The sequence below is a fragment of the Poeciliopsis prolifica genome, unplaced genomic scaffold (genome assembly GCF_027474105.1).
Source record: "Poeciliopsis prolifica strain line A6 unplaced genomic scaffold, Auburn_PproV2 SCAFFOLD034, whole genome shotgun sequence".
Taxonomy (NCBI): domain Eukaryota; kingdom Metazoa; phylum Chordata; class Actinopteri; order Cyprinodontiformes; family Poeciliidae; genus Poeciliopsis; species Poeciliopsis prolifica.
This window is the reverse complement of record NW_026562409.1, coordinates 5,706,042-5,732,229: the sequence shown is the minus strand read 5'-3', so window position 1 is coordinate 5,732,229 and position 26,188 is coordinate 5,706,042. Positions and strand designations below refer to the sequence as shown.

General features: G+C 39.5%; 1 protein-coding gene across 2 annotated transcripts; it reads left to right on the top strand.

Moving 5' to 3' along the window:
• The first annotated feature begins 1,640 nt into the window (after positions 1-1,640).
• Positions 1,641-24,866, top strand: cdk12 (cyclin-dependent kinase 12). Of its 2 annotated transcripts, XR_008607406.1 has the most exons (15): positions 1,641-3,636; positions 4,959-5,648; positions 6,309-6,488; positions 6,594-6,733; positions 6,831-7,001; positions 7,703-7,892; positions 8,169-8,225; positions 8,714-8,815; positions 9,918-9,995; positions 10,460-10,576; positions 10,656-10,787; positions 10,875-11,098; positions 11,639-12,031; positions 13,326-13,873; positions 23,463-24,866. XR_008607406.1 is itself a non-coding variant. In XM_055051934.1 (14 exons), exons 1-14 carry the CDS (start codon positions 2,474-2,476, stop codon positions 13,745-13,747), a joined length of 4,059 nt encoding a protein of 1,352 aa, XP_054907909.1. In that variant the 5' UTR covers positions 1,641-2,473; the 3' UTR covers positions 13,748-14,788. The 2 variants fall into 2 exon arrangements, 1 of the variants encoding a protein (XP_054907909.1); XM_055051934.1 differs by lacking the exon at positions 23,463-24,866 and having other exon boundaries at positions 13,326-14,788.
• The last annotated feature ends 1,322 nt before the right edge of the window (positions 24,867-26,188 follow it).

The window sequence follows — 26,188 nt, the reverse complement described above, 5'->3', positions numbered from 1 at the left end:
CTTGGGAACGCATGCTTGACAACAGGTCAATGTCGTCTAACACTTTTTATCCTCATATTACGATTTCCAATTTAAAATGCCACTGCATCCGCTTTTTATGATATCGAGCCGTTCTTTTTCGTAGTATATTTTTTTCCATTTTGTTTTGCTAACTTAAAAAAGATCTTGCATGACAATCACAGGCAAATATGAATGTGCAGGAAAACCTTTAAATCAAATGCCTCATCTAAAATGTCCCATACAAAGAAAAAGGTTGCAATTCTCCTCCAGTTATTAAGTTGTTGTTTTAGTTATTTTATTAAAAAACAAGCAAAAATAGTGGACACAGAAAGTCGAGCTCGATGTTTCTTTGGGGGATATTTTGTGTTCTACAATTTATGTTGGAACCAGATGCAGAATGCATTTATCAAGTGAAAAACTGATTTTATTTTTTTAATAGTAAAATTTTGTTTCATAAAAATAACGCGTTGGTGACCTGAAATTTTTAATTTTGACAAAAAGAAGAAATCTAAAGAACTAAAGAAATCTATTATCAATGAAGTCCTCTGAAGGATGTTGTGTTATCTGGAAGTTATTTAAAAGATTTTATTAGTTCTTGCTTATCGTGAGGTAAAGTTTTTTGAATGGAATTACAACCCAAACAAATTTGATTTTAGTGAGATTTGGAAATTGTCAAGGCAAAGCTTGTTTTGGTAGAAGGTGCATTTCTTCAGTAGCAACTGTTTGAATGGTAAAATACATACAACAAAAAAATGTGACAGATAATGTTGCAAAATAACTATCTTAATGACCTTCCATAGGCAAGCTTCCGTTTTTTTTTTTTTATTATTATTATTATTCAAACTAAAGTAAGAACGTGAACATGTGGTCTGATGAAACCAAAGTTTAAGTTTTGTGACATTTTTCAAAATGCATATCTCCCACAAACAACACTACAGGTCACCATAGAACATCATGTCCACGGACAAGCAGAGTGGTGGGCGCATCATGTTCTGATACTGTTCTTCTAAGATAATACAATTTTTGTCAAAAAATGCTCTGGTGTGTGATCTTGTTTCATTTTACTGAGCTACAAAATGGTTTGGTCAATTTATGTTGTTTTTAAGTGCAAAATAAAGAAATTGACATTGATAATGATATTGTCTTAAACAAAGAGAGATTTGACATTTTAGGGAGTTCAGAAATCTATCTATCTATCTATCTATCTATCTATCTATCTATCTATCTATCTATCTATCTATCTATCTATCTATCTATCTATCTATCTATCTATCTATCTATCTATCTATCTATCTATCTATCTATCTATCTATCTATCTATCTATCTATCTATCTATCTATCTATCTATCTATCTATCTATCTATCTATCTATCTATCTATCTATCGTGTCTTTCTTTGAATTCAGAAGTATACATACAGGTCAAGCTTTTGGGTTTCCACACATTTAAGTTAATTGGAGTCATATATATGGATGTATTTTAGGCCACATCTGAAGCACACTGCTTGTTGCTGTGACACAACAGCAGGATACGAAGACTGCTTTGTTTTTATAACTCAAAACGTGATGGTTTTATATTAACTGAGAGTTAAAAACATTTGTTGAGCAACTTGCCACCTTTCTCGTTTCAGTCGCGCCATCGCGAGAGCAGTAGGCGGGCTTTTTCTTGCGATTGGCTGTCGAGATTGCCAGCACTCCCTCTTCCGGTCAATTCGCTGGTGCGCAGAAGTTGCTAGTCACAGGAGCCACAATGGCGATTGTAGTCTCCTTCAGATAGGGCTGTGGATGATACAAAATCCACCAGCATCGCCCTAAATATAGGCCTGGTTGATTTCCAGAGCCATTAATAATAAACAGGAACATCTACTACACACGAAAATACTATAATTTCTAATCAACATTGAATCTATAGAGGATAAAACTTACATTAAAGGGAACATGTAAACAGCACCAACCGGGTCAAGTTTTCATTTTGTTGGAGAAACGAGCGTCTTTTACTCAAGGCGTCTGCTTGTTTCTGAAAACTAAGACCGTTATTCTGTGGAATAATAATACGTTTTCTTAACTTGGCACCGGACAAGGACACCTTTCACAAAGGGACTTTTTTCTTTTTTAAGAGTCTGCTCGCTAGCCGTCGAGCATTAGCTAGCTGTGCTAGCTACGTTGAGACGGAGGCGACACCACAATGCTCCTATGTTTGGTTTGGACCTTCCTCATTCAGTGACTGTCTCGGAGTGCTAACTTTTCTGCACAGGAAAATCACCTTGGATTTTTTGTTCTTGTTTTGGAAAACTACTTTGGTGAGCTAATGGAATGAATTGGCGCTGAGGAGGACAGGACGCGAGCGGCCTAGAGTGTTTATTTTGTGCTTGTGTTTATTCTGGTTCTGCTTTGCAACTCTTTGTTTTAACATTTGAAGTAGCCGTTGTTTTCTCGTGGATGAATCTCTCGGAACACGGAAGCCGGCGTGAGGTATGCCAGGGTCGGACCGACACCATGGGACCAAGAGGAAGACTGTTTCGAGCGGCGGCGTGCCACACCAGACCCAAGGCCCAGCTCACACCTCTGAGGGAAACATGACGAGCAAAGATAGTAAGGCGCTGTTAAAAGCTTCCATGATATCTTCGAAACGAAAACGGCATAAATCAAACAAACCTAACCGAGAATCCGTGGCGGTACCGCGACCCGGGGTTTTTGCCCCGGGTAGTACGGCGCCTCCTGGTGTCAACACGGTGAAGCCTCTGGTAGAGTACGACGACATCAGTTCCGACTCGGACACTTTCTCGGATCCCCCGTCCAACAGGCCTTCTGAGAGGGGGGTCGGGGACCGACTGGATCCCTCCCCTTCTCCCGAACACGATGGGGACGATATCGTCATAGAACCTGAGCGAGAGAGCAAGGGTCAAAGACACTCTCGGAAAAAGCCCAAGGACCCTAATAAAGTCAAAGATTCTGGAAACGGGGAGCATGGGTACAAGAAAAAGAGCAGCAAAGATCGTGAAAAAGGTAATTTTGGGAAAATCAAGGAGAAAACTGCTTCATCAGGCTCCTCGTCCAAGCGCCAGCTCCAACCGGAAGGTGACACCAAGCGTGGGGAGTCAACGCTCTCTGTACAGACTGCAGCCAGTGTAGGTAGCACCACATCCTCCACATCTTCATCTCGCAGTAAGGAGAGCGGTCGCTCAGGGAAGACTCATAAAGAAAAGCAACAGCGGAGAGAAGGCCGAGGAGATGGAAACCGAAGCTCCTCCCATAGGAGCCGGACAGACAGGACTCACCGCAAGTCCTCCAAGAGCCACAAGTCGAGCCCTAAGGTGAAGCTGTCAGGCAGGGGAAGCCCTCGCAGAAAGGGCGCCAGCTCTGCTGTACCATCCAGTCCCAGAAGAGGCAGTGAGAGTCCACTGGGCTCCAACTATGGACAACAGGGGGATGATGGGTACTCCAGGCGGAGGTTAGCCCAGAAGAGCCCCAGCCCTTACAGGGATTTGTCCCACCGCAGCAGGCAAAGATCGGACAGCCCTTATGTCAACAGGCACAGGTCCTCCAGCTGTGAGAGGGACAGCAGCCCTTACTCCAGGAGGCGCTCTATCAGCCCCTATGTCAGCCGGAGGTCCTCCAGCTTAAGCCCAGCGTCTCGGTGAGTACATCTAGAAAACTAGGGCTGCACCGATTGCAGTCTTTCAGCCGATCGTGGATTACCAATCTTTAAAAACCCTGACCTGCTGATTCCAGTTTTGGGCAAACAGATTTTTTTTGTCTGCTGTATTTACAGCAAGAAGGTTGCTATATTTAGTGGGGTGACTATTAACCGCAAATGTGTAGACATGACTTGGGTGGGTAGGTCTGTCAGTCAAACCTCTCACAGAGTAAAAGAGGACAGGGGTTAATTTTTAGACCTTTGCCAAGGTAAATAAGATTGGTGGATAAAATTGGCCGATAACCAAAATGAAGGAAATCAGGGCGATTTATTGGTGAACCACTACTTCAACCCTCTACACTTTGTAGGGGTTTACCTGGCTACATCTGAATAATTAAGACTTTTAATGGATTAGTGTAGCAAACTATATAACATTTCAAGAGGAGAGTTGAAAAGTAATCAGGAATGTCTTCAGGGAATGTGTTAAACCTGCTTTCTTGGTTTTAAGTCAGGTTGAACTGTTAACAGTTTCACCCTCACAAACCTGAGTAATTGGAGTAAGAGTAAAAACTTGAAGCTCCTACATCTACATTAAAAATAATGTTATTTTTAATATTTTTTTAAACTTGTAAATAAGCTAAGGTACCTTATAGATTTGTATGATAACATAATATATATTATGAAATATGAAAATTCCAAAGCGGATAGTTTCTGGTTGATGTTATTTGGGTGATAGAACTGCATGTTATCAGTAAGTCTGTTGCAATTAATCCCAAGATAAATTAAAATGAGCTCAATTAAAATTTTGAGGGCCAGTTTGGTTTGCGTCCATTTTATTTATAATTTGAGATGAAGTTGGTTTTATTTATTGTTTTTGGCTGTCATGTTTTATTGGGATTTTAATATCTTACAGTTCTAGTGTTAAGTGTCCTTTACAAAAATCATTGATCTTTGAGAGGGAAAACTTGCATTATTATGCCTTCATCAATAGATTACTTGAAAGTGGTCTCAAAATTTCATTGTTTTTTGTAATTATTACTGGGACAATTTAATATCCACGTAAATCTATCATGACAGTCCTCATTATCTGACTAGAATAATAAAAAAAAAAAACAAGTCCACTAAAAAAAAGATAAAATGCATGGAAACATTCAGTAAATTTTAGATTAATAAATGGAATGATTTTCTATATTACATAGTGATGAGATTTTTAAGGTTAGCAATTCTCTATTTTCAGTGAACATCTGTATTAAATAACTTCTGAATTGTGTTTCGAAGATCTTTTAGAGTGGCTTAAAGTTTTGTTTTTTGTCTTATTTCAGACGCTCAGGCCGTTCCAGAAGTCGTTCCCCGCTACACTACTCCTCTCGCCGCTCCTCGTCTCGTTCACGCAACAAAAGGCATCCGTCTTCAGCTTTAGGAGGCGGCAGCTCCCACACTGGTCGTCCTGCTAGCCGCTCCCCACCTTCATCTCGCTTACCCCTTAATTCCAGCTTGGGTGCAGAGCTCACACGCAGAAAAAAAGAGCGCCTGGCCGCTGAGGCGGCCGCCCGCGCCAATGCCAGTGGTACCTCTTCCCCTCTTCCATCCACCCAAAAACTCGCTAGTGCCACATCTTCACGGCCCACTAAAACTGAGCCGCCACAGGTAGAAAGAGACTCTGTAGCGAAGGTGGAAACCCAGGCTCAAGCAACAGCACAAATAGCCTCTAATACTCCCAGGAGTGAGGATCAAGTTACAGCACCTTTACCTTCCTCTCCCACCAATTCCCCTGCTCCTCCTGAGCCCTCCCCTCCTGTGCCCCCGTCACCTGTCACACAGGTGCCACCCCCGCCACCACCGCCTCCTCAGCCAGAAGGGGCTAATCAACCCGCCACGCATCACACATCCCAGGCAAAATCGCCAGGGTTTGTTCCTGCACACAGTCCTGTCCGCCAGACACCACTCCACAAAACATCCACTCTGCCCCCCCTCCCTCTGCCCCCGATGCTGCTGGGAAACACTCAGGACAGGTGAGTCGTCTCTAAGTGAAACACGATTTCAAACATTAATAGTTTATTATAGTATGAAATGCACATACAGAACTATCCCTAGTATCGTTATGCTTTGCTTCCAAAGCAGATAACTTTAATGGAATCCTATATTTCAGTTTTCATCAAATGATTTCTGGATATTTATTTTTTTCTGAGAACTTAAATGTTTAACCTGGATTGTTAGCATGTTATTATACTTTTGTTCCAGTGCTTATGTATGAGCATGAAAACTTGAGTCTGGGTTGGAAAAAGAGACCAAACCAAAACCAACAAAGTTTTTAACAAAGCTCCTAAAATTTAAATAAATCACTTTAAATTGTTAGTTATCACATAAAAAGTTGACTGCTTGGAAGCAAAACTTTAAGATTCGTGGATACAGATTTTTTGTTTTACAAATATTGGAACTGCATTTACTTTCTAAACCTGAACAAGTTTTTTTCTGTTCCCTAAACTGAAAATACAAGTTATTTCTCTTCCTGCATTTTGCTGTTTCAGTCATTCCTCTGTTAACATAAACCACCATGGTCACTTAAAAGAGAGTTGTGCTCTTAGATCGTTAATTTGGTGGATAATTTTATTCATTAGAACATAAAATAAATTAAGGTTTTATCTCTGAATTAGTTTGCTTTGTTCCGTCAGCCCAAAGAAATCCACGCCTCCCCAGCGTCCATCGAGAAAGGAAAAGTCGTCTAGCAGCCGCCCGTCTCTCATTGATCTCCCTCTGCCGCCCACTTTGCCTGGAGTTAACTCATCGCCGCCTCAGTCGCCTGTCCGCCAGCCGCCACCTGTCCCCCAGCAGCCCCTCAAGAAGAGACCAAAGTTAGAATCTTTTGTTAATTTCCCCCCCATTACCTGTTGTTGCATCATCAATACTCCCACATGATCCCACATATCTTTGTTTTTCTGTTTCTCTTTGATTTCCAGGATTTGTTCCCCACGTTACGGTGAGAGAAAACATAACTTGAGTGACTGGGGGAAACGCTGTGTGGACAAATTTGATATCATTGGGATCATAGGCGAAGGCACATATGGCCAAGTGTACAAGGCGAAGGACAAAGACACAGGTAATGTACAAGCTTGCAAAGCATTTATGATTATTTCAAGATATGTGAATTAAATGCGTTCTACTGTAAATCCTGTGTGCATCACTTTTCTTTACAGGGGAACTTGTTGCTTTGAAGAAAGTGCGGTTGGACAATGAAAAAGAGGGATTCCCTATCACCGCCATCAGAGAGATAAAGATCTTGAGGCAGCTCAAACATCGCAGTGTTGTCAACATGAAGGAAATTGTTACCGACAAGCAGGATGCACTAGACTTCAAAAAGGACAAAGGTACGATGGCTACAAGATGGTATGCATGTTTTTTTGCTGTGAATGGGGAAAAAAAAAAATCTAATTTCTGTTTTTAATCTATGTTAAAGTTGAGATAACATGTGACAAATGGATGGTCTTTAAGTAAAATCTTTACTGTCTAAGAGGCATGGAAACTTGGTGTGGATTTCCTTTCAGTCTTTGTATTTTTCTGTTTGGTAGCTCCAGGCTTTGGAAAGCTTTACTTATTGAGCGCTAGATAGAAAAACAAATATCGTTACTCTTACTTCTTTCAAGATACGCCTTTACTAAAGAAGTCTGTAGAACTGCTTCTATTTAAACGCTCCATATGGCAGCACTCCAACTGAGAAAAAGAGTTCATGTGTGTTTAACAGATTATTACATATGAAGGATTGGGCAGCTGTTTCATTACTTCCATTCTTATTCACTCAAAACTGTCAAACTGTATTTTACAGTTTTTTTAGTTCTCCGACATTGAATACTCCCCATATCTGTGTGTGTGTGTGTGTGTGTGTGTGTGTTGTGCTCTGCTTGTCTGAGAATGGGCCACCAGAATAACATGTCTGGCAGGGAAACCCAGACACCCTCTTCCCCATCAACACTCTCCAGCTCCTTCTGCTCGGATGTTCCTACCAGCCTCAGCTGAGATTTTCTGATCTTAAAGTTCACTCTAAGCTGTAATCTTTTCTATTTACTCTCAGGTGCATTTTATTTAGTATTCGAGTACATGGACCACGACCTGATGGGCCTTCTGGAGTCAGGCCTGGTCCAGTTCTCCCACGAACACATCCGCAGCTTCATGCGTCAGCTCATGGAGGGCCTGGACTACTGCCATAAGAACAACTTCCTGCACAGGGACATCAAATGTTCCAACATACTGCTCAACAACAGGTCAGAAAACAAACACACTCCAATCAACATTTATATGCATTGTGATTGTTGGTTTTACAATTCTGTCTTTTTTTTTGTTTTGTTTTGGGGGGTTTTGTATATTTCTACAACCCAGTAGACTAATGACCGATCTTTTCTCCCCCCCAAAACATTGTCTTTGTTTTGTTGCATGAAAGACACAAAGTAAATATGGTTTTAGTAAGAAAATTGGTTGATGGAGATAAAGCTTGTTTGCTTTGTTACTCATGCCAGATGTTGATATTTCTCGGTTTGCAGAGGTCAGATCAAACTGGCAGACTTTGGTTTGGCTCGACTTTACAACTCTGAAGAAAGGTGAGTGTGTGTTTATTTAAAAAAAAACAACAACAAAAAAAACATATGAAACACACAGTCGGTTTATCTTGAATTCTAACTCAAGTCCTTAAGAGTGGTTATCCTCCAACTTTTAGATGCCTCCTTATTCTCTGGGTGCCTGTATCAACTTACTGGTTCATTACCAGGTTGCTGCAGAACGGAATGACATGTTGATGTTGTAATTCAGGCATTTAATTTGTTGTTGCGGGACAACAAACTGTCCTGGAAGAGTTTCAACTGACCCTCCCTACAATACGGAGGGTCTCCCTAGATATATATTTTTTGGGGTTTGCATGAATGAATTGTTTTTAAGATAGTTTTTTTTTAACCAAGTGAGTAATTCTTCAGTAGATGAAGCCAAAATCTTTTCACTTGCATCTGAACCATTTCTGTTTGGACACACGGGGGTGCAAGTTTTGTGTGAATGCCTCATAACGTCATTGTTCTTTGTCCTTCTTCCCCTGCAGTCGACCTTACACTAATAAAGTAATCACACTATGGTACCGTCCTCCTGAACTGCTGCTTGGGGAGGAGAGGTATTCCCCAGCCATTGATGTTTGGAGCTGCGGGTAAGTCTAAAACTGTCGAAGTGGAATGCTTGTTCAGTCAGTCAGAATCCAGCTTTTTTCTTTCTTTGTTTTTATTAAAAAAAAAAAAACAAAACAAAACCAATGGACATAATTCTTTTACCGTGAAGCAACTTTTACAAAAGACAACCTGTTTCCAAAAACAAGTTGTCCAATTTCATTTGCATAAACTGTACCAAAGTAAATGTTGTACTTTATAAGTGGTTATATTTTTAGAGAATAGTTCTAATGATCCAGATGTTTTAATAGCACTTCTTCTGCAATGTAAGCAACATCAGCAATTTGCAAGATTAATTGTTTGCATATTGTCTCCGTTTCTTTGGGGAACCAGACAAATTTTAAGCTCAGCATGAATTTATCTGGTTAATAAGTACTGAAGATTCTCCTGCTACTTATAATTATGTGTTGCAGTAATACTGAGACCCCGTTCATGTTTCAGATCTGTAATGATTTACACAATTACACATCCCCTTCCCTACAGAAAACTACTTTATTTGTTTTAACTACTTTACTTGTTTTATTCAAATATTTAGTTTTCAGGTTAAAATGAAAATACATTTTGCAGTTTTAATAAAAAAAAAAGATGAAATCAAAATTCTGTGGTCCTCAAGTACTTTTCACTTTATATTTTTTGGCCTGTGCCTGTCAATCTTGTTTTCCTACAGCCTTCCAAGATTCTTTAAAGCTGTTTAAAATTTCTACAACAGATATTTTGTAATTGGAAACATAATCCTTGTAATTATTAATATTTTTTCTCAAATAATGTTAATATAGTTTGTCTTATTTTTCTGAATCTGTTATGTATTATCATGCTCTTTGAATGGGTAGCTATGTCAACAACAGAGTAAAATGCATATATTTTTTCTAAAGTACTGTTGAAAATGTATTTAAATCTTAAGTAACATTTTCTTTTGTTTGTACATTTTGGGCTTGTATCTGCATTTAATAAATTACACCAACTAAGTTTGCCTTCTTACACAGAAAGTTTTGTAAGTCACTTTTAAATGGGACTACTGCTCTTCATGTACAATATATATTCAGTGAGTGTACTAACTTCGTTTGTGTGTTTGTTTTCTTTGTCTAGGTGTATTCTTGGAGAGCTCTTCACTAAAAAACCAATATTTCAGGCAAACCAGGAACTTTTACAATTGGAACTCATCAGGTACAGAAACTTCTACAGCCCCAATGTGTTTTAGCTGCTGTCGACTGCTTTAAAAACCTGAACTCAGCTAGTCTCACAAGTAAATTGGATCACCATTACAACTTACATCAGAGTCATAACTCGTCAAAATAAACAAATTACATTTTTCCATTGAGTTCTTAAAAACTGCACTCTGGAAATAAGTGATTCAGCGTAGTTTGGATGAATATTTACAGAAACAATAGTATCTGGTTTCTTGCTTTGTTGGTTATTTGCTGTCATTCTTGGGAAACAACCTTCCAAAACAAATGTTAGGCTACCTGAGAGTTACATGCCTTTTATAGAGGGAGTGAAATAAAGAATAAAAAGAATCGTCGATGCTTTTCCTCTGTGATGTTGGAGAATTTCACACATCGTTTCCATCTTAAATTGCTGTTTTCTTCAAACATATCTCATGATTAAAAGCTCCCTTCCATTTCCTGCAGCCGTCTGTGTGGAAGTCCTTGTCCTGCGGCGTGGCCCGATGTCATCAAACTTCCACTCTTCAATACCATGAAGCCCAAGAAGCAGTACAGACGGCGGCTACGAGAGGAGTTTGCCTTGTATGTCGCCTGCCAAATGCTCATGTCAAATCTGTTGTTTTCTGTTAGGTTTGGTAAATATTTCTGTTCCTTTCTGCAGTTTGCCTTCTCCTGCGCTGGACCTGCTGGACCGAATGTTGACCCTCGACCCTTCACGTCGCTGCACATCGGAGCAAGCTCTTCTCAGTGACTTTCTTACTGATGTCGATCCTGGCAGGATGTCGCCACCAGAGTTAGTAGCAAAAGACTTATTTAGAAAAGCACAGTTTAAGATTCCAATCTTTTAAAATTTTGACCTGTTTGTGCTTTCTTGGTCCAGTCTTCCTCATCACCAGGACTGTCACGAGTTGTGGATTAAAAAGAAAAGACGTGCACGTCAAAGTGGGTTGCCTGAGGATGTGCCTGTGCCCAAAGTGCTCCGTAAAGATATGGCTGGGACCTCCAGTGGAGAGAACAGCCGACCCCAAAGCAGCCCGCCTGGAGCTCCGCCCCCACCCCCAGGAAAGCCGCCCTCCACAGCCAAACTAGACAGTGAACTGACAGGTAACAAATCATCTCCAAGTATTATGTTTGGGAAAAAAAAAACGTCTTTCCTATTTGTTAACAATTTTCATTGCAAATAAACAAAACGCTACATCTGAAATGAAATCTGAAATCAATAGCATTAATATCATTTGTAGTGTTTAAGGTAAATATTTTTTTCAGCTCCCAGATCTCCAAAGGTCAAAGAACATATTTTATTTGACATATTTATTATTATGTAATTAAAGGCCTTTTAGTCTTGGGATAATTTTAAGCTTGTGGTTTAGAGTTACGTAGCTGTGATTGTGAAGACAGTGTGAAGTCACTTAAAGTTTAAAAGCTTGCATACAGTTAGATTTCCATTTTTCTTAACATGTAATTTGGCCTGCTGAGGTGTTTGTTAAATTAAAATGCAATGATACATTATGTATGTATGGAAATGTGAGTATTTACTTGTACATTGTCAGGAGTTTAGTCACAATAAAGCCAGACTCTTTTTTTCTTTTCTTTTTTTTCTACTCTTTCCAGTTTATGTTTTTGCTAATCATTATGTATTTTCAGGTCTTGGAGCGGCCGCAGAGCAACTGAATCAAACTGAGCTGGCCGTGCTGCTTAACCTCCTCCAGGGACAGACTGACCTAAAGCTGCCCCAAGTGGCCCAGCTCCTTAACCTCTCTGACTCAGACACTGTCAGCCAGTTGCTATCAACTCTCAATGAGGCCTCTGACCACCAGGGGGCTGCAGAGGACCAGGCTCAGCCTCCTGCCTCATCACAGCCTCCTGAGCCGCCTCCCGAACCCCAGGAGGCCTCACCCACATCTGGAGAACCTCCGCTCAGCCAGGAAGACCAGGCCAGCCTGCTGGCTCTCATTCTGGGCCAAATCATAAAACCTCAAACCGAGGAGCAAAGCGATGAAAGCAATGGCGTTAAGTCAGAGGAGGCGCTGACACGCGGTTCGTCCGCTTCTACTACTGATTCCAAGGGCAAGTCTGGGTTTAGTCTTTAGAGAGTGAACAAAAAGGAAACCAGTCAGGAGGGAAATTCATAAAATGAGTAAAGCAGAGGAAATCTGTATAAGACCTATAAACTTTTCTCAAATTAGATTTTAGATGACCTGATGAAATGAACAATAATCCAAATGAATCCGGCTATTAGACCAATCATACATCAACCCATCTGATATTGACAAATACTCATCTCCTTTCAGCACCTGTCTTTAAAGAAAAACAGCAAAAGAAACCTGTGAAAATCTCTTGTGCATTTGGCTGTCATGTGACCCGGGTAAACAGGTAAACGTTTGTGCACATGGACATGACCAGTGCACGGTTGGAAGTGCTCAGTAAAAACCAAAACCTAGTCAAGTGATGTTCAGCTGCGTAAAATAAAAAAAGTTTCACGCTGTGTTGTTCCCATGAAATCTCCCTCTCGTTTCTTTCTCACTGTCTTTGTTTCTGTCCGTTTCATTTTCACATGTTTTATCTTCACTTCATTTTCATCATCAAGGAGGTGTGGCTTCTTCGCAGAAAAAAAAAACCAGTCTGTAATTGTCAGGATTTTTATGAAGAAAATCTAATAAATTATCAAGTGAAAATAAATATTTTGAATCTTTTTAGATCTCACCTGCATGTGTTTCTTTTAAATTTGGTTTGTCACGTTTTTATTTAATTTTTCAAACTTTCACTCAGTAATTAGTTAGTATAAATATTAAGCAGAATCATGGTTTATACTGGAATGGTTTTGAGTATTTTGAATGCTTAAAGCCACAATGTTAGTCTTGTTTTGGTTGCACTGTTCTATAAATATCACACACTGGTGCTTTGAGCTCATCTTTTTCTTTCAGTACACACAACTGGTTATATGGGAGGAGTGCCAATATTGTTTTACATGCACTAGATTGAACTTTTTTGTTTCATGACTAATAATTAAAATTATTAACAAAAATGGGTTCATTAACAATTTTAAACCTGGAAAATTGCATAAATTTTAATGTTTCACTGCTTCACAGCATTTATTACTACATGATCTGAGAGCAAAGAAATGTTTATATGTCGTTAGTTGTGTGCGCCCCCTTGTGGTCGATATGAAAATTTTAGTATTGCTTAACTTTCAAGCTGAATTTACTCAGGACTTTTTTTTATGTAAGTGAGGTGTAGAACACACTGGGAGTTTAAAAAAAAAAAAAAAAGCTTAACATTGCTGATCAATTTTCTTCTATTTTTAATCCCTTCTGTTCTTTGGGTCCATTAGATGGTGGCGCGTCGAAAAGGAAACAAGTTCTGCCTGACCCGTTACCTCCAAGCGGTGAGCAGCGCCCCCCGTCTCCACCCGGGTCACCTCCAGCAGGTCCTCTCCTGGTGAACTCCCAACAAGCCGAGTCAGAAACTCGGCCTAGCAACCAGGGCATCAGCCCTGCTGTGGCTGCTGCCTTGCTTCAGCTCATCTCCCAGCAGGACCTGGAGGTCGTGACCTCCAAGCAAAGCAAAGACCCCTCCCCGGCTGTAGATGCCACAGGCTGTGAAGACCCCACCCCAACCTGGATTGCGGACTCTCCTGTTAAATCTTCAGCCCCAGCTGAGGCCCCGGTAGCGCTGGGTGCTGCTGCTCCCACCACTTCGGCACAGTTCCCCAAGGACCAGGATCTGCGATTTTCCCATGGAACCGCCCGCTGATCTCCAATCCACTGGTGACCTTAATGTTGGGTATCATGAGACAACTCCAGCAGTCCAGGCCTGAGGGGAAAGGAAAGGCAGATGGAGAATGCAGCCACAGAAAGTGATTCACTGGACCAAGAGCAGGTAGTGAAAGTCAAATCAAAGATTTTGAAAGTGAATGTCTAAAAGGAGGAAATTTAGTTTTTTTTTTTTCAGGTAATGCATTTGCCTAATGGAGCAAGCTGTTCTGTTGCTTTGGTGGGAGTGTTTGGACATGGGGTCAGGTGGTCAAGGATTAGTTCAGGTTGCAACACTCGCCGCCTCCAAGTCTTTGCTCTGTTCCAAACATCGACGAGGCCAGACTGCTAAACTGAGTGCTATGCAACTGAGGCTTAATGATTGTCAGTTCCACTGCAGTGGCCCCCTTTCAGTGCGTTTCAGTGTTATGGAGAACAATGTTTTTCAGTTTATTTTAAATGCGAGCTCCTCTTGTTTTCAGTCTGATCTTTCAGCTTTTCCTGAATGATTTCGGGTATGATGGGGCTTCAGTTCTGCTTTGAGTGACCACTGTGTATGTTTTTCAGAGCATTTCTTTTGTTTTAAACCCCAAACCTCAGCAGATTGAGATGTACTACCTGAACTGTGATCCTATGAAGTGCAACAATCATTTCTTTAACAAGCCTCTAGTTCTCCTGTTTCTGACCCATAAATGGATTATATCGAAACATTATATGTCGCTGCTCTGCACATGCTACTCTAGTTCAAGTAAAGTTGAATAAATGCACACGGATTTACCTGGGCCGTAAGCGCGTTGCCTTTCTGACAACTGCTGCAACAAGTCCCCCCTCATTTTCTTTCTTTATTTTGATTAGATTATTTTCTACGTAAAGTGAAAAACGCTTTAAAAAGTGACGGTCAGTCATTTTGCTTTCGGTTTCTTTTGCTTTGAAGAAAGGGAGAAGTAATGTCTGTAAAATAAAAGACAGAAGAAACGACAAAAATAATTGTAATTGTGTTTTTGGGGCTGTGGGTCGCTTATTAAAGGTTATCCCACCAGATGGACTACATACTATTTCTGAACGTTTCTGTGTGAAGTGACCACTAGATGGTAGGCATTTCCACAAATCCCAACTTGTTTTTTTTCATAAAAGATGAGAACTGCAGTGTTGGCCAGGTTTCGGTGCTATGAGTTGTTTCATTTTGAGTCAGCATGCTGTCTCTGAAGGAACAAAGCACAAAAATACTAAATAGAGGACACTCAGGTGTACAGTAAAAGATTCCTGGAAAATCTCATTTGACCTCAGATATTAACATAATTTTTAAATGGTTCTCTCTTTTTCAGTTTTGTACATATAGTCCAAAACTGATTCACTATTTTAATATTTACACATCCTCCCTCTTAAATCCACATACTTGTAAAAGTTTGGCATTTTATGTAATCTAGATCTACACAAAAGTAGATTTGGGATTCGTCCCTTGCTGCGTTGCTCAAATGAGATTGGATGGAGATAATCTGATGAAGACGACGCCTATCAATTGATCAATAGTACCTCACCACTGGAAGGGAAAACATGCAACAGGATGTTTTCTAATGGAAAAGCTTGGCTTTTTTGATGAAGGAATTTTACCAAAAAATTCATTAATGTGAAAGTGAAAATTTTGTTGAAAAAAAACCCTACAAAAATATCAAACACAGACGCACCTTTCACTGCAATCTCAGCACAGTCCGTCTATAGGTCTCAATCAGGCTTGCACATCTGAACTTTTCAATTTTACTCCATTCTTCCTTGCAAATCTGTTCAGGTTGCTAGACTCTGAACATCCCTTTTCAACTCAAGCCACAAATTCTCTTTTGAATTAAAGTTTTGGCTCTGACTGGTCCACTTGTACTGCCACCACCATGCTTCAAAGTGGGAATGTTGTGTTTTTGTGGTGATGTGTACTGTTTGGTGTCCACCAAACTGTGTCTTGCCTGATGACCAAAAAGCTCCAGTTTGGTCTCACCAGACTAAAGAACTTTCGTCCGTTTGACCATTAGTCTCAAGTTGAGCATTGACAGTAGTTTTCTCGTCTCTTTATGCCTCTGTTCCACAAAAGAGAAGTAGAGAAGGAATATGGCCACAAAATGGGCCATATTCCGTCCATTTTTTTGACGGATTTAGCTGGACTCCAGGGTATGTTAATGCCTTAGATTTTTATGTATCCATCCCCTGACTTATACCTGACAATTACCTTTTCTCTGATTTGCTTGGAGTGTCTTTACGTGTCTCTATGTCTTTCATACTCCAATCACTTGTGACACACTCACTCCACTCCGGTGATCTCTATTCCACCCACTGAGAATACAAGCACAAGTTAGCCAGAAGTCTTGAATTAGGTCAGCCACTTTAAAAGAGCCAAATATTTATGCAATGTTATTAAAGAGTTGTTTTTGAGGAATTTTAAAGGCAATAAAATTGTTAAAACATTCACCAATACCTTTTAAAAGCGCTGTACCTGACCAGACCACCAGGTATAGGTGGTGTTGTCTTGCAAGGGTCAAGGAGCATTTGCGCTGGACAAAAGAGCCTCAGAGATTTTCTCTGATCAAAGTTGATTCACTTTGAGAAGAATTTATGGCAACCAACGATGTTAACGACATCAAGGAGAGCAATGGTGGTGTTAGAGTGAGGGTAGGCGGGGTCAACTGTGACCTGAAGGGGCACCCTTCAAGAAGAGTGGGACGCCATGCCTCAGCATACAATAAGTCGACTTATGAACATCAGTAAACATTGTCATCTGTAGTTGATACTCAAAGGCACAGGACATTATTGAGACATTGACATTTTTTTGTTGTGTGATTGTATTTCAATACTTTACTTTGAGGACATCACCATGGCAGGCTTCCACTTTCATATAAAATTATTATAACATCAAACTTTTTATGTTTTCCATAAATTTTGGAATAATATTGATTGACTTATATATTTAAAATGTAATAAATGACACAGATGTTGCAGGCTTCTTGAGAGAAGTGGCAGTTTTGATTACAGCAGAAAAGGGGTGATGAGAATACCCTTATTTATACATCATACAATACTCCCAACCCTTATTAGATCTTGACATTCTGTGTGTTGCTACATTTATAGACTTAAATAAAAGCGAGAATTTTCACCAATCAGAAGATCAAGGCTATTTAGCTGACTGATATATTTTTATCTAGCAAAAATGCACAAGCTGCTAAATTACACATTTTTTAAAGTGAGCTGGCTTGTAATATTGTCTCCAACCCAATTAAAGTTGGATGGATTATATTCCAACCCAGTCAGATGGAGACATGGCGTCTAAATGATTGGTTCTCCCTCTATATCAATCATATTTATACATCAGTTATTTCCCCACTTGGTTTGATCTCTCTATGAAGATCCCGACAGGCAGCCAAGGATCATAAACCTTAGATGGGCAAACGCAGAGGCTTCCAAGGATAGTGCAGATTGTGTGTGTGTGTGTGTGTGCTGGATTGGCTTCATGCACACAGAGACCAGCTCCTCACTTGGCACGCTTACAGAGCCGCTTACCCCTCTGGCCCGGCGAGCAGCTGAGCCCTCTGGGTGGGATATCCATTCAGAGAGGAGGCGGAGGGAGGCTCACCTGCCCTCTAGCACAGGCCTAGTGAGAATGAGATGAGACGGTGCTGCATTCTGTCTGATGCCTCTGCCCGTCGGGACTCCAAATAATAGTGAAAGTGCCCGCAGGGACTTTCCACTGGAGGATGTAGTGGGCAATGCCAGCGCCAAGTCACAAAGACGAGACGAATAAATCAGGGCTGAGGAGTGACGAGACGGAGGCGAGCGAGGCGGTGCCATCAATCAGAAAAAGCACCTTATGGGGAATGCCCAAAAATGTGCCAATCTGACGCTCACCGTCGCCATGGCAGGGACAGTCTGCGGCGATCAAAATGGAGCCTCCACTTTGAATGCTGGCACTTAAATCAGCTGCAGCGATTCTGGGAGACTTCCAGACAAACAGTGAAATTGCTGAGGGTTTGTTTCAAGTCTATTCATGCTAAACTGATTTAATGAATGTTTGGATTTTTATTTCAAAGACTGATTGAATTTTCTGAGTCCCTCTCAGGTCTTGTGAAAATTAAACACCTGGTTTGTGTACCATGTTATATGTAAAGGATCTTTGAGCACCCCTCAATTAAAACAGAATGGAACAATGCCAATTTTACAGCAAAAAATCACTAGAAAGAGAGACATAGAAGCATTTTCTTGAGACTTCTACAAACTACAGACTGTCTCTTAAAAGCACAATATTTTTCCTTAAATTATGCCACCACATTGTAATCTGGCAGCAAACTCTGATCTCACTGTACTTTTTAATTTTCAAGGAACAAATGAAGCATTCTGTTTAAACCTCCATGTAAAACAGGATGTTATGCATATCAATAAAACTCTTGACTAAACAGGATTTTAGAAGTTGACAATTGAACTAGCAAAGCAAAAAAATATTCTGAAATGTTTAATTAATTAGTTTAATTCTTTTATTTCTCATCTCAAAACTTCATTTCAACATATAAAAAGGTATAGATAAAAAGTTCTTAACTACCTCTACATGAAAATATGAGTATGTGCAGTCTGCATTTTGTCTTTGTGAGCAATTTGCCGGTTTGATGACTGAGGCTGTTTGATCAGCTTGTGAACTCGTCGAGGAGACACAGGGACTTCCACAGCTCCACATCCAAGACACACAAAGCCAAATTAAACACAAAGGACAAATAGCGGCCTACAACTCCAAATATTGGCAAACGTACATATTAAAATAAAAGCAAAGTAGAACAGATTCCTGCACCTAGTTGAATAAAATGTGAATCAAAATCTTTTTAATTATTAAGACAGCTTGCGTGTAAATATTCTTGTCTTCATCAGCTCTTCTTTGTCTTCTATCAAATAAAATTTTATGTCAGCCATTTTGTTTACGAGTACATCTCTGTTTATACAATATTTAAAAAACTGATCCACTTCCCCCCAGCTGTGATGTATGGTTTACTGCTGAAACAGCAAGTTTTATAGGTGCCATAACACAACACCCCCCATTTATCTATATTTTATAGTTTCTAGGAATTTTCATGTTACATCCTTGTTATGTCAGGTCTGGCCTTTACAAGCAGACTTTGAGGACGTTAATACCGAAAAGAGGCAAAAAGAAAACTTGAACTCACACAGGAAACAGTCTCCAAATATAAATGCAGCTTTTAATCACACACAACAGAAACATCAGATTTAAATCAGGATTCTGGCTGGGACACTCCAAAACATTGCTAAAACTAAGAGTTAACTTTGATGTTGATACTTTTAATTCTTCCTTTTAAATTATTGTTATAACAATATATTCATATGAACTTTTCATTTCTAAATTGATTAAAAGATGTCATCAACAGAAGACCATTCAGCCTCACATTAGATACAGTGAGGCTCACACAGTTAGATAACTCCAGCACTAAAAATGTCATTGCATCCCTTTGGATGGTTTGTTTCCCAAGACAAAAGTGACAAAAACAATGACAAACTGTTTAATAATGCTAATATTCCTATTATTATTAAACAGTATTAATAGTACATTAATAGCAGGTAGTATAGTTATGTCCCTAAAAGTGAGCACACATAGTTCTAACAGAAGCAGAATTCACAATGCTAATGCTATCATCACATTAGCCAAGACGTCATATTAACACTCAGCAAATTTATGTCTAAAATAAAGTTTATTGTCAATTTAGCGTTATTTGCAGCTTAATACTTTGCTGCATGTGTCGCTTTCATAGACAGATGACACCTCAAAGTTATTCTTACTTGAAACTAGCGGAGTTTGCTAAAGCAGTCGTCCTTAAAACGCTTTGCACAAAGAGGACTTTCCCCACTGATGTGTAATTATTTTTCAAGAAAAACAAAGTTATTACAACCAACAGCCAAACACTTTGACTTATCCACTTTTATCTTTGACATCCTTAAACTTCGACTACAAAATCACTGCATGAAATAAAAATGGCTGATTCGTAAAATTGGTTCATAGGAAGTCCATGACCTTGTTTAGCACATTTACAGCTAATACTGTGACATAATAGTTCAAAAAAACATTAGGGAATAAAAGTTTTTTTCAACAGATTGAAAAATCTGACTCAAACAGGATATAAAGATATATATGAATCACCGAGGGAGACTAAATTCAGCCACGTGATAATTTTATTTCATATTTGTCACTACTTAACTGTAGGGCAAGTGGTGTTAAACATGGATGGCAAAAATGATCAAGCATAGAGCATAAAGAGTGTTCCTAAAGAAAAGTCTGCGTTGGGTCTTCCGACAGCAGTGAGGCTAACTGGAGAGGCTGCAATGCAAAGAAAAGCTCAGGACAGATGACATTGCTGGCTTCTTTAAATGTATTCTGTGACCTTTTGTCTTGGCGATATCACCACCTCAGTCAAATTCACATCATCCTCTTTGCATGATGCTGCACTTCTGCAAACCAAAGTCATTTTTTCCCCAAGGTCTCACCTTCTTATTATCAATTCGGTTCAAAAAGCTTGATCAGCATGGTAGAGTCACTGCCTTGTCTCCCCCTCGGTGCCTGCATGTGTTGGTGCTGCCTCTTTAAGGGCAGAGGGGCTGCTGGGAAAGCAGTAAGAGAGAGGGTAGGGGTGTAATAAGGGGAGGGGGTTTGGGGGGTGCGGGCCCTGCAGGACCATTTGTGCTGAAGCTCATTTGCACAGCGACACTTAATTGGCTACAACAATTAATTAATGTGTTGGAAAGTTGGCACAAAAAGTTCATTTAAGAGGGTTTTAATAAGCAATTAGAGGAAAAGCAGCGAAGAGGGGGAATTACTGGAGAGGAAAAGAGGAAAAAGCAGAAATGGAACGAACGTCTGGCTACAAGAGACGTGAACGCCCCTCTGTAGCTGGCTGCCGTGCTCTGTCTCTTTCGCTGACCTTTCACTTTGGAAGAGCGGATGAATGATTAGGCGTCATCGCCACGCCATCGTATCTCTCTCTGATGCCCTCAAATCCGTGTTCTTAAGTGGACTCAAAAACCCACAATGCCCTTATATCGTACACGTCTTAACCTCGGTGGCCCCTCAGTGCCCCTCCTCTCCCTCGTTCTTGTCCCGGTGCCCAGTGTAAAATATCGCATGACTAATGAGCAGAGCAGGTTGGAATCCTGGGGAAGATGTCCTTGGAAGACGAATGCATTTTCAGCAGAATAATTAACTTAATTAACAAATTCACATGCATATTCATCAGCCTATTAATGTCTGCTTCGCGCTGCTTGATGAGCAATGCAATAATAACCGTTACATTTGCATATTTGTGTTCACACTCACGCCCTTCTCCAAATAATGAAGAGAAGACGGTGCACAAAATTCAGAAGGGTATTTTTTTTAAAAATGAGGTCCGGCTCATCCTGCACGAAAGTGAGCAACCTGCACATGCTGACACGTGAGAAGTTTCTTTGTGGTTGTTTTTGCTGCATGCCACATCTGCTTTAGTAAAACGTGAAGTGACACTCTTAGTCTTGCTGCCTGCACCTCCAGCCTCCTTCCAAAGATCACCGCGGCTCCCTCTCTGCTTCCTCTCTTTCAGCTCCAAACTCCATCTTTCCTTCCTGTTTTGCGTCTCCTTCTATCTCCTCGTTTTACTAATTAATCCCCATCATACTTCTGTTTAATTTATTTATTTCTTGCTTTTGATGTCTGCCTTGTCTGCCTGTCAGTGTAATGTATGTTTTGCAGGAGAACTTAAAGCTCCAAGCTCAGTATGTGTGTGTTTGTGTATACGGCTGGTTTCAAACTAAAAGAGCTGTAAATGGGGATAGAATAAACAAATAAATGTGGGATGTGCATGTTCTCCAACTTCCTTGATTTTTGTTTTTGTTTATGTTTTAGGGGTTCATCCGGCATGTGCATCTGTGTACTTCCCTTCAATACGGATTTGTATCAAGTTCAGATGATGCTACTTCTGTGCTGCTCAGTTACTCTCTCCTTGAAAATGTGTGTCTTGGGAGGCATCACAGGCTTTATATGTATGTTTCTTTGGGTACACTCTTTGGATTCAACATATATTGTGTTGTCCACACTACTTTTATTTGCTTACAAGCTCCTCTCTCTAGTATTTTAGATGGCAGCGAAGTGATGGTAACATTTTGGTGCTTTATCAAGTTCAACAGTGTAACTGCCTTTTCTTTTAAGGAGAAAATAATTGTGTGTGTGCGCGTGTGTGCGTGGGAGTGTGTGTGTGTGTGTGTGGGAGTGTCTTCGGCCAGCCTGTGCTCAGACACCAGCAGTTTGTGGAGCAAGAATAAAAAGTAGGGAGTGATGCCAAGTGAGTCCCTGGAGAAAAATAGAGGAGACAGAGAGAGAAGAAAGAGGATGTGGAAAGGATTTCGCACACACACACATGCACACACACACACACTAAATGAGTCACTTTCACAAAGAACAGTATCTTAGCTGTTGTGAATTACAAAGTTCACTCTCATTTTTCTCAGGATTATAGTTAAAATGGTCAAAACATATGGATGCATTAGCTCTTATCAGAGGCGGCCCAAGCTTATATGAGGCCCTGGGCAGAATTTCTTTAGGGGTCCACTTCATAACCCTAAAGTATGAATGTGTACTCTACATTCAATTCAGCTTGATTTATCGGTAAGTAGTGTTCCAGCAATTAATGAAATTGGTTTGAAAATCACAGTTGCTTAAGATGATGATGATGATGATGATGATGATGATGATTATGATTATTATTATTATTATTATTATTATTATTATTATTATTATTATTATTATTATTATTATTATTATTATTATTATTATTATAAAGGATGAAGGCATAAACATATGATCAAGAGTTACAACTTTTTTAGTACTTTGGAAATAAAAGCCAAAAGATTTCTTTTTGAAAACGTAAGAATCAATTAAAAATTAAGCTTAGATCAGCTACTCATAATAGAAGTTGAAACATTTCTTTGAATAGATTCCTGCAAAAATTTCTAATTTCTGATAGGACTATGTCACTTCCGAAAATTAGATTTAGTTGCCAGTTCATAATAAAGCTTGCAGATATTTTTCCAAATAAAATCTTCAATGTTCTAAGGTTTAGCTTATTGCTAAAATGCAGTAGGTTCTGCATTACTAGCATAATCAAGCCAATGATGACAAAGGCATTGTTAACTCTTCAAAATAAAGCCAATATTAGATTCAAGAAGGAAACTTTCAGGTTTTCAAAGAAAACCTGATAGTTACCGTACATTATTGGTTGGACCCAACCAAGGCATTAAAAAAGCGACTGCATTTGTTTTTCAAAATAAAGCTCAGAGATGCTTTTTTATGATGTTACTCAGACATAAGCCAGTCAAAATAGCTTTATTATGCTTTACTAGTCCACATATAAACAATTACACTGTGGCCTTAATAAATACAACATCCTTTTATTTATGTGAAATAAACAGCTAATAAGTTCACCATCAGATTAAAATAAGATTGTAAGAATGTTTTATTTGCAGTTTAAATTGGATATTGAACCTTTAGCAGAGCTTAAGCTCTCAGACAGGTCAGAAAACCTCTCACTCTCAAGTCCTCGCAAAGATAGAAGCAGAAAAAAACGCGCGCAGCTTGAGGCCGATCTCTCACCTTTTTGTCTCTCTGTCCACTTTCTCCCTCTCCTCCCCCCCGTCTCTCTCTTTTTTTCTCCATCTCCCAGCTTGCTGAGGTGACACCCTGTGTGTGCAGTGTGACACTGAGCTGTCACCTCCCACTCCTTGCATCACACCTCTGCCCCCTGCTGGGCAAACCGCGTCACGGCATCCAGACGCCGCCTCCGCCTCCACTGGCTCCACGGAACATAACTTCACATTTTGTCACGCTTTTAATCAAAGCTTTCTTTTTGGAGTGAGGTTATGTGATAACTTCAAACTATTATGTTTTCTGATTATTTTGCAATTTCAAATACTGTATTTGTTTATATTTTTGGCCACAATATTTTTTTAACCTACCAAGGCCCTTTGGTCAGCCCTTGCATATGTAAGGGCTTGATGTATGACACAGAATTAGCTTTATTGCAGAAGTATAATTTTACACTGCAAAATAGAAGAAAAAAATCCAACCTTCATCGTAGACAAACTTGTACATTGAGGGCAAAAATAATATTAAATAAGTCCTACAATTAAAAAATAGTTTTTATTAAAATGAGTAGTTTTACCATATTCTCAGCACTTAGTTTTTGTTACTTGTTATTTTTTCAAATTATAGTTGACAAAGATAGCAGAGAGAGGGATCTGGATCTTTGACCTTTCTTCTTTGCTCAATCTTTAAATCAGCCAGAGTTCTGGATCCTCTCTGATGTCTTCTTCTCAGCAGCTCAATGTGAGTTTAGGTCTTAAAACATTCCACCTGGAATGTTTGTTTTTTGAAAGTTCATTATTAATTTCATAAGAGTAAATCAAAGAGAGGGATTTAGCAACTCTTCATGTTTGTATTTTTGATAGTAGGAAAGAAAAGCCTTTTTTTATTTTTCCTGACATGCCTTTGAAACAGTTTCTTTGGATTATAGATTGCTGGTTATGAAGATTTGTTAATGCCAAGATGTCACTATTTGGTGCAACAATAATCATTTTTCTACCCTCCCTCCAATCCTCAGTGATATTAAGATAAACTTGGTCCTGAAAACCCTTTATATTGTCTAAACATGCTGCAAATAAATATTAAAATAAACATTGTTTTTATTGTTAAAATACTCTGATACCATACAATTTTCCATTTGTTTTTCAGCCCTAACAACATCCTCGTTATCTCAGAGATGATGATCTCACACACATCCTAAATTTCTGACCTGTTACAGTCCTCAGTTTAATATTTCCCAACTCACAACTTGACAAGCTGGAGAAGAGCCACAGATTCTGACACATGCAGATGCTCCAACATCAAATTAATATCTTTTACAAAGACTTTTTTGGCTACTGTTCTGCAGGTTTGATGAATATTTTAGCACTTGCTGCAATTAACGACAAGAAAGTTGCCAGGAAGTAAAGCTGAGAATAATTTACAATCTTGTAAACATATGAAAGACTTGGATAAAAGAAATGGTGCATGACCTTTTTACAGGCCAAAGGGGATTTAAAAGAAGAAAAAAGAAAAGAAAAAAACTTAGGTTTTAACATAATCAGAGGTAATGGAATACAATTATGAAAAAAAATGTTTTCCCTATACAGAATTGTTTTGTTTTCATGTTTTGTGAAGCTTAAAAGTTTCAGATCATCAAATAAATTTTAAGATGAAGCAAAGTTAACCTGAGATATTACAAACAGCAGCTTCTAAATGATTATGTCATTTATTAAGGGAAGCAAACTCTCCAACCTGGCGCTCTGTGAAAAAGTAATAGTTCCTGAAACCTAATACCTGGATTTTTCACCCTGATTAACAACTGCTATCAAAAGCTTGCGACTAGCAATGAGTCTTCTGCATCAATGTGGAAGCTATATAACCCACTGTTCCTTGGAGAATAATTTACATTTAGCCATCTATGTGTTTTCAGGCCTGAACAGCTTATTTAAAGTCAAAATATTTTACAATAAAGCCCTTTAGCCTTCTTTTTGATCTGGATAATCTTTGCTTTACGGCTCCTCTACAGATGTAATTTCTGCCAAGTGTCTTTCTTAGTGAAACATGGACCTTAATTGACACAAGAGAGACCTGCAGACACATATCTGGGCTCCTTTCTGGATCAGTTGTCAGTTTACTCTTGGAGTCATTTTTTCTAAGCCAACAACAGGGAAGGTTGAGCACCACAGCTCCATGTTTTCTGTATGTGTGGGTAAAGGCTCTCGCTGCAGTCCACTGGAGTCCCATTGCATTAAAATGCATGACTTTGTAACTCTTCCCAGACTGACAGATGTCAGGGTTTTCGTCTGTCAGATGTTTTTACATTTCTATAGATCAGGACATGATGTGTTGCTTTTAGACACCTGTTAGCCTACTTCGTGTTGTGCAACAGGCTCTATTTAAATAGCTTTTTGATTCTAAGTTTGCTAGTAAACAGTGAATCTGAACAAAAAGTTACTATTGGCCGAGAAATTGGTGTTGGTTTGAATAAAAAATTTTTCCTGTCATAAAAAGTATCATTATTTGTAAAAAATAACTTTTAGTTGCTTCAGAAGAAATCATTTGTCTGTCTGGAATTTGCTTGGTTTTGTTGAAGACCTTTGACAGCACGCAGCGACACTCCTGACTTCTCAGACTGCAGGATAATCCGTGGAGGTAAAGCCACTTTAGCGCTCAGCTGATTGTTTGGGCTCGTCTCTTTGCCTTCTGAGTCACTCTGCGTGCAGCAGTGTCTGTGTCCAGCCAGGCAGGCCATGCAGTGGCGAGCGGGGATGGAGCGATTGAGATATAGAGCATTAGTTGGTGTCATGAGTAAATTAGAGGCCAGAT

Coding starts and splice junctions, on each gene's coding strand:
- cdk12 (XM_055051934.1), top strand. CDS start 2,474: ATGCCAGGGTCGGACCGACACCATGGGACCAAGAGGAAGACTGTTTCG. Junction 6,489..6,593: donor CCCCTCAAGAAGAGACCAAA/GTTAGAATCTTT, acceptor TTTGATTTCCAG/GATTTGTTCCCCACGTTACG. Junction 7,002..7,702: donor AGACTTCAAAAAGGACAAAG/GTACGATGGCTA, acceptor ATTTACTCTCAG/GTGCATTTTATTTAGTATTC.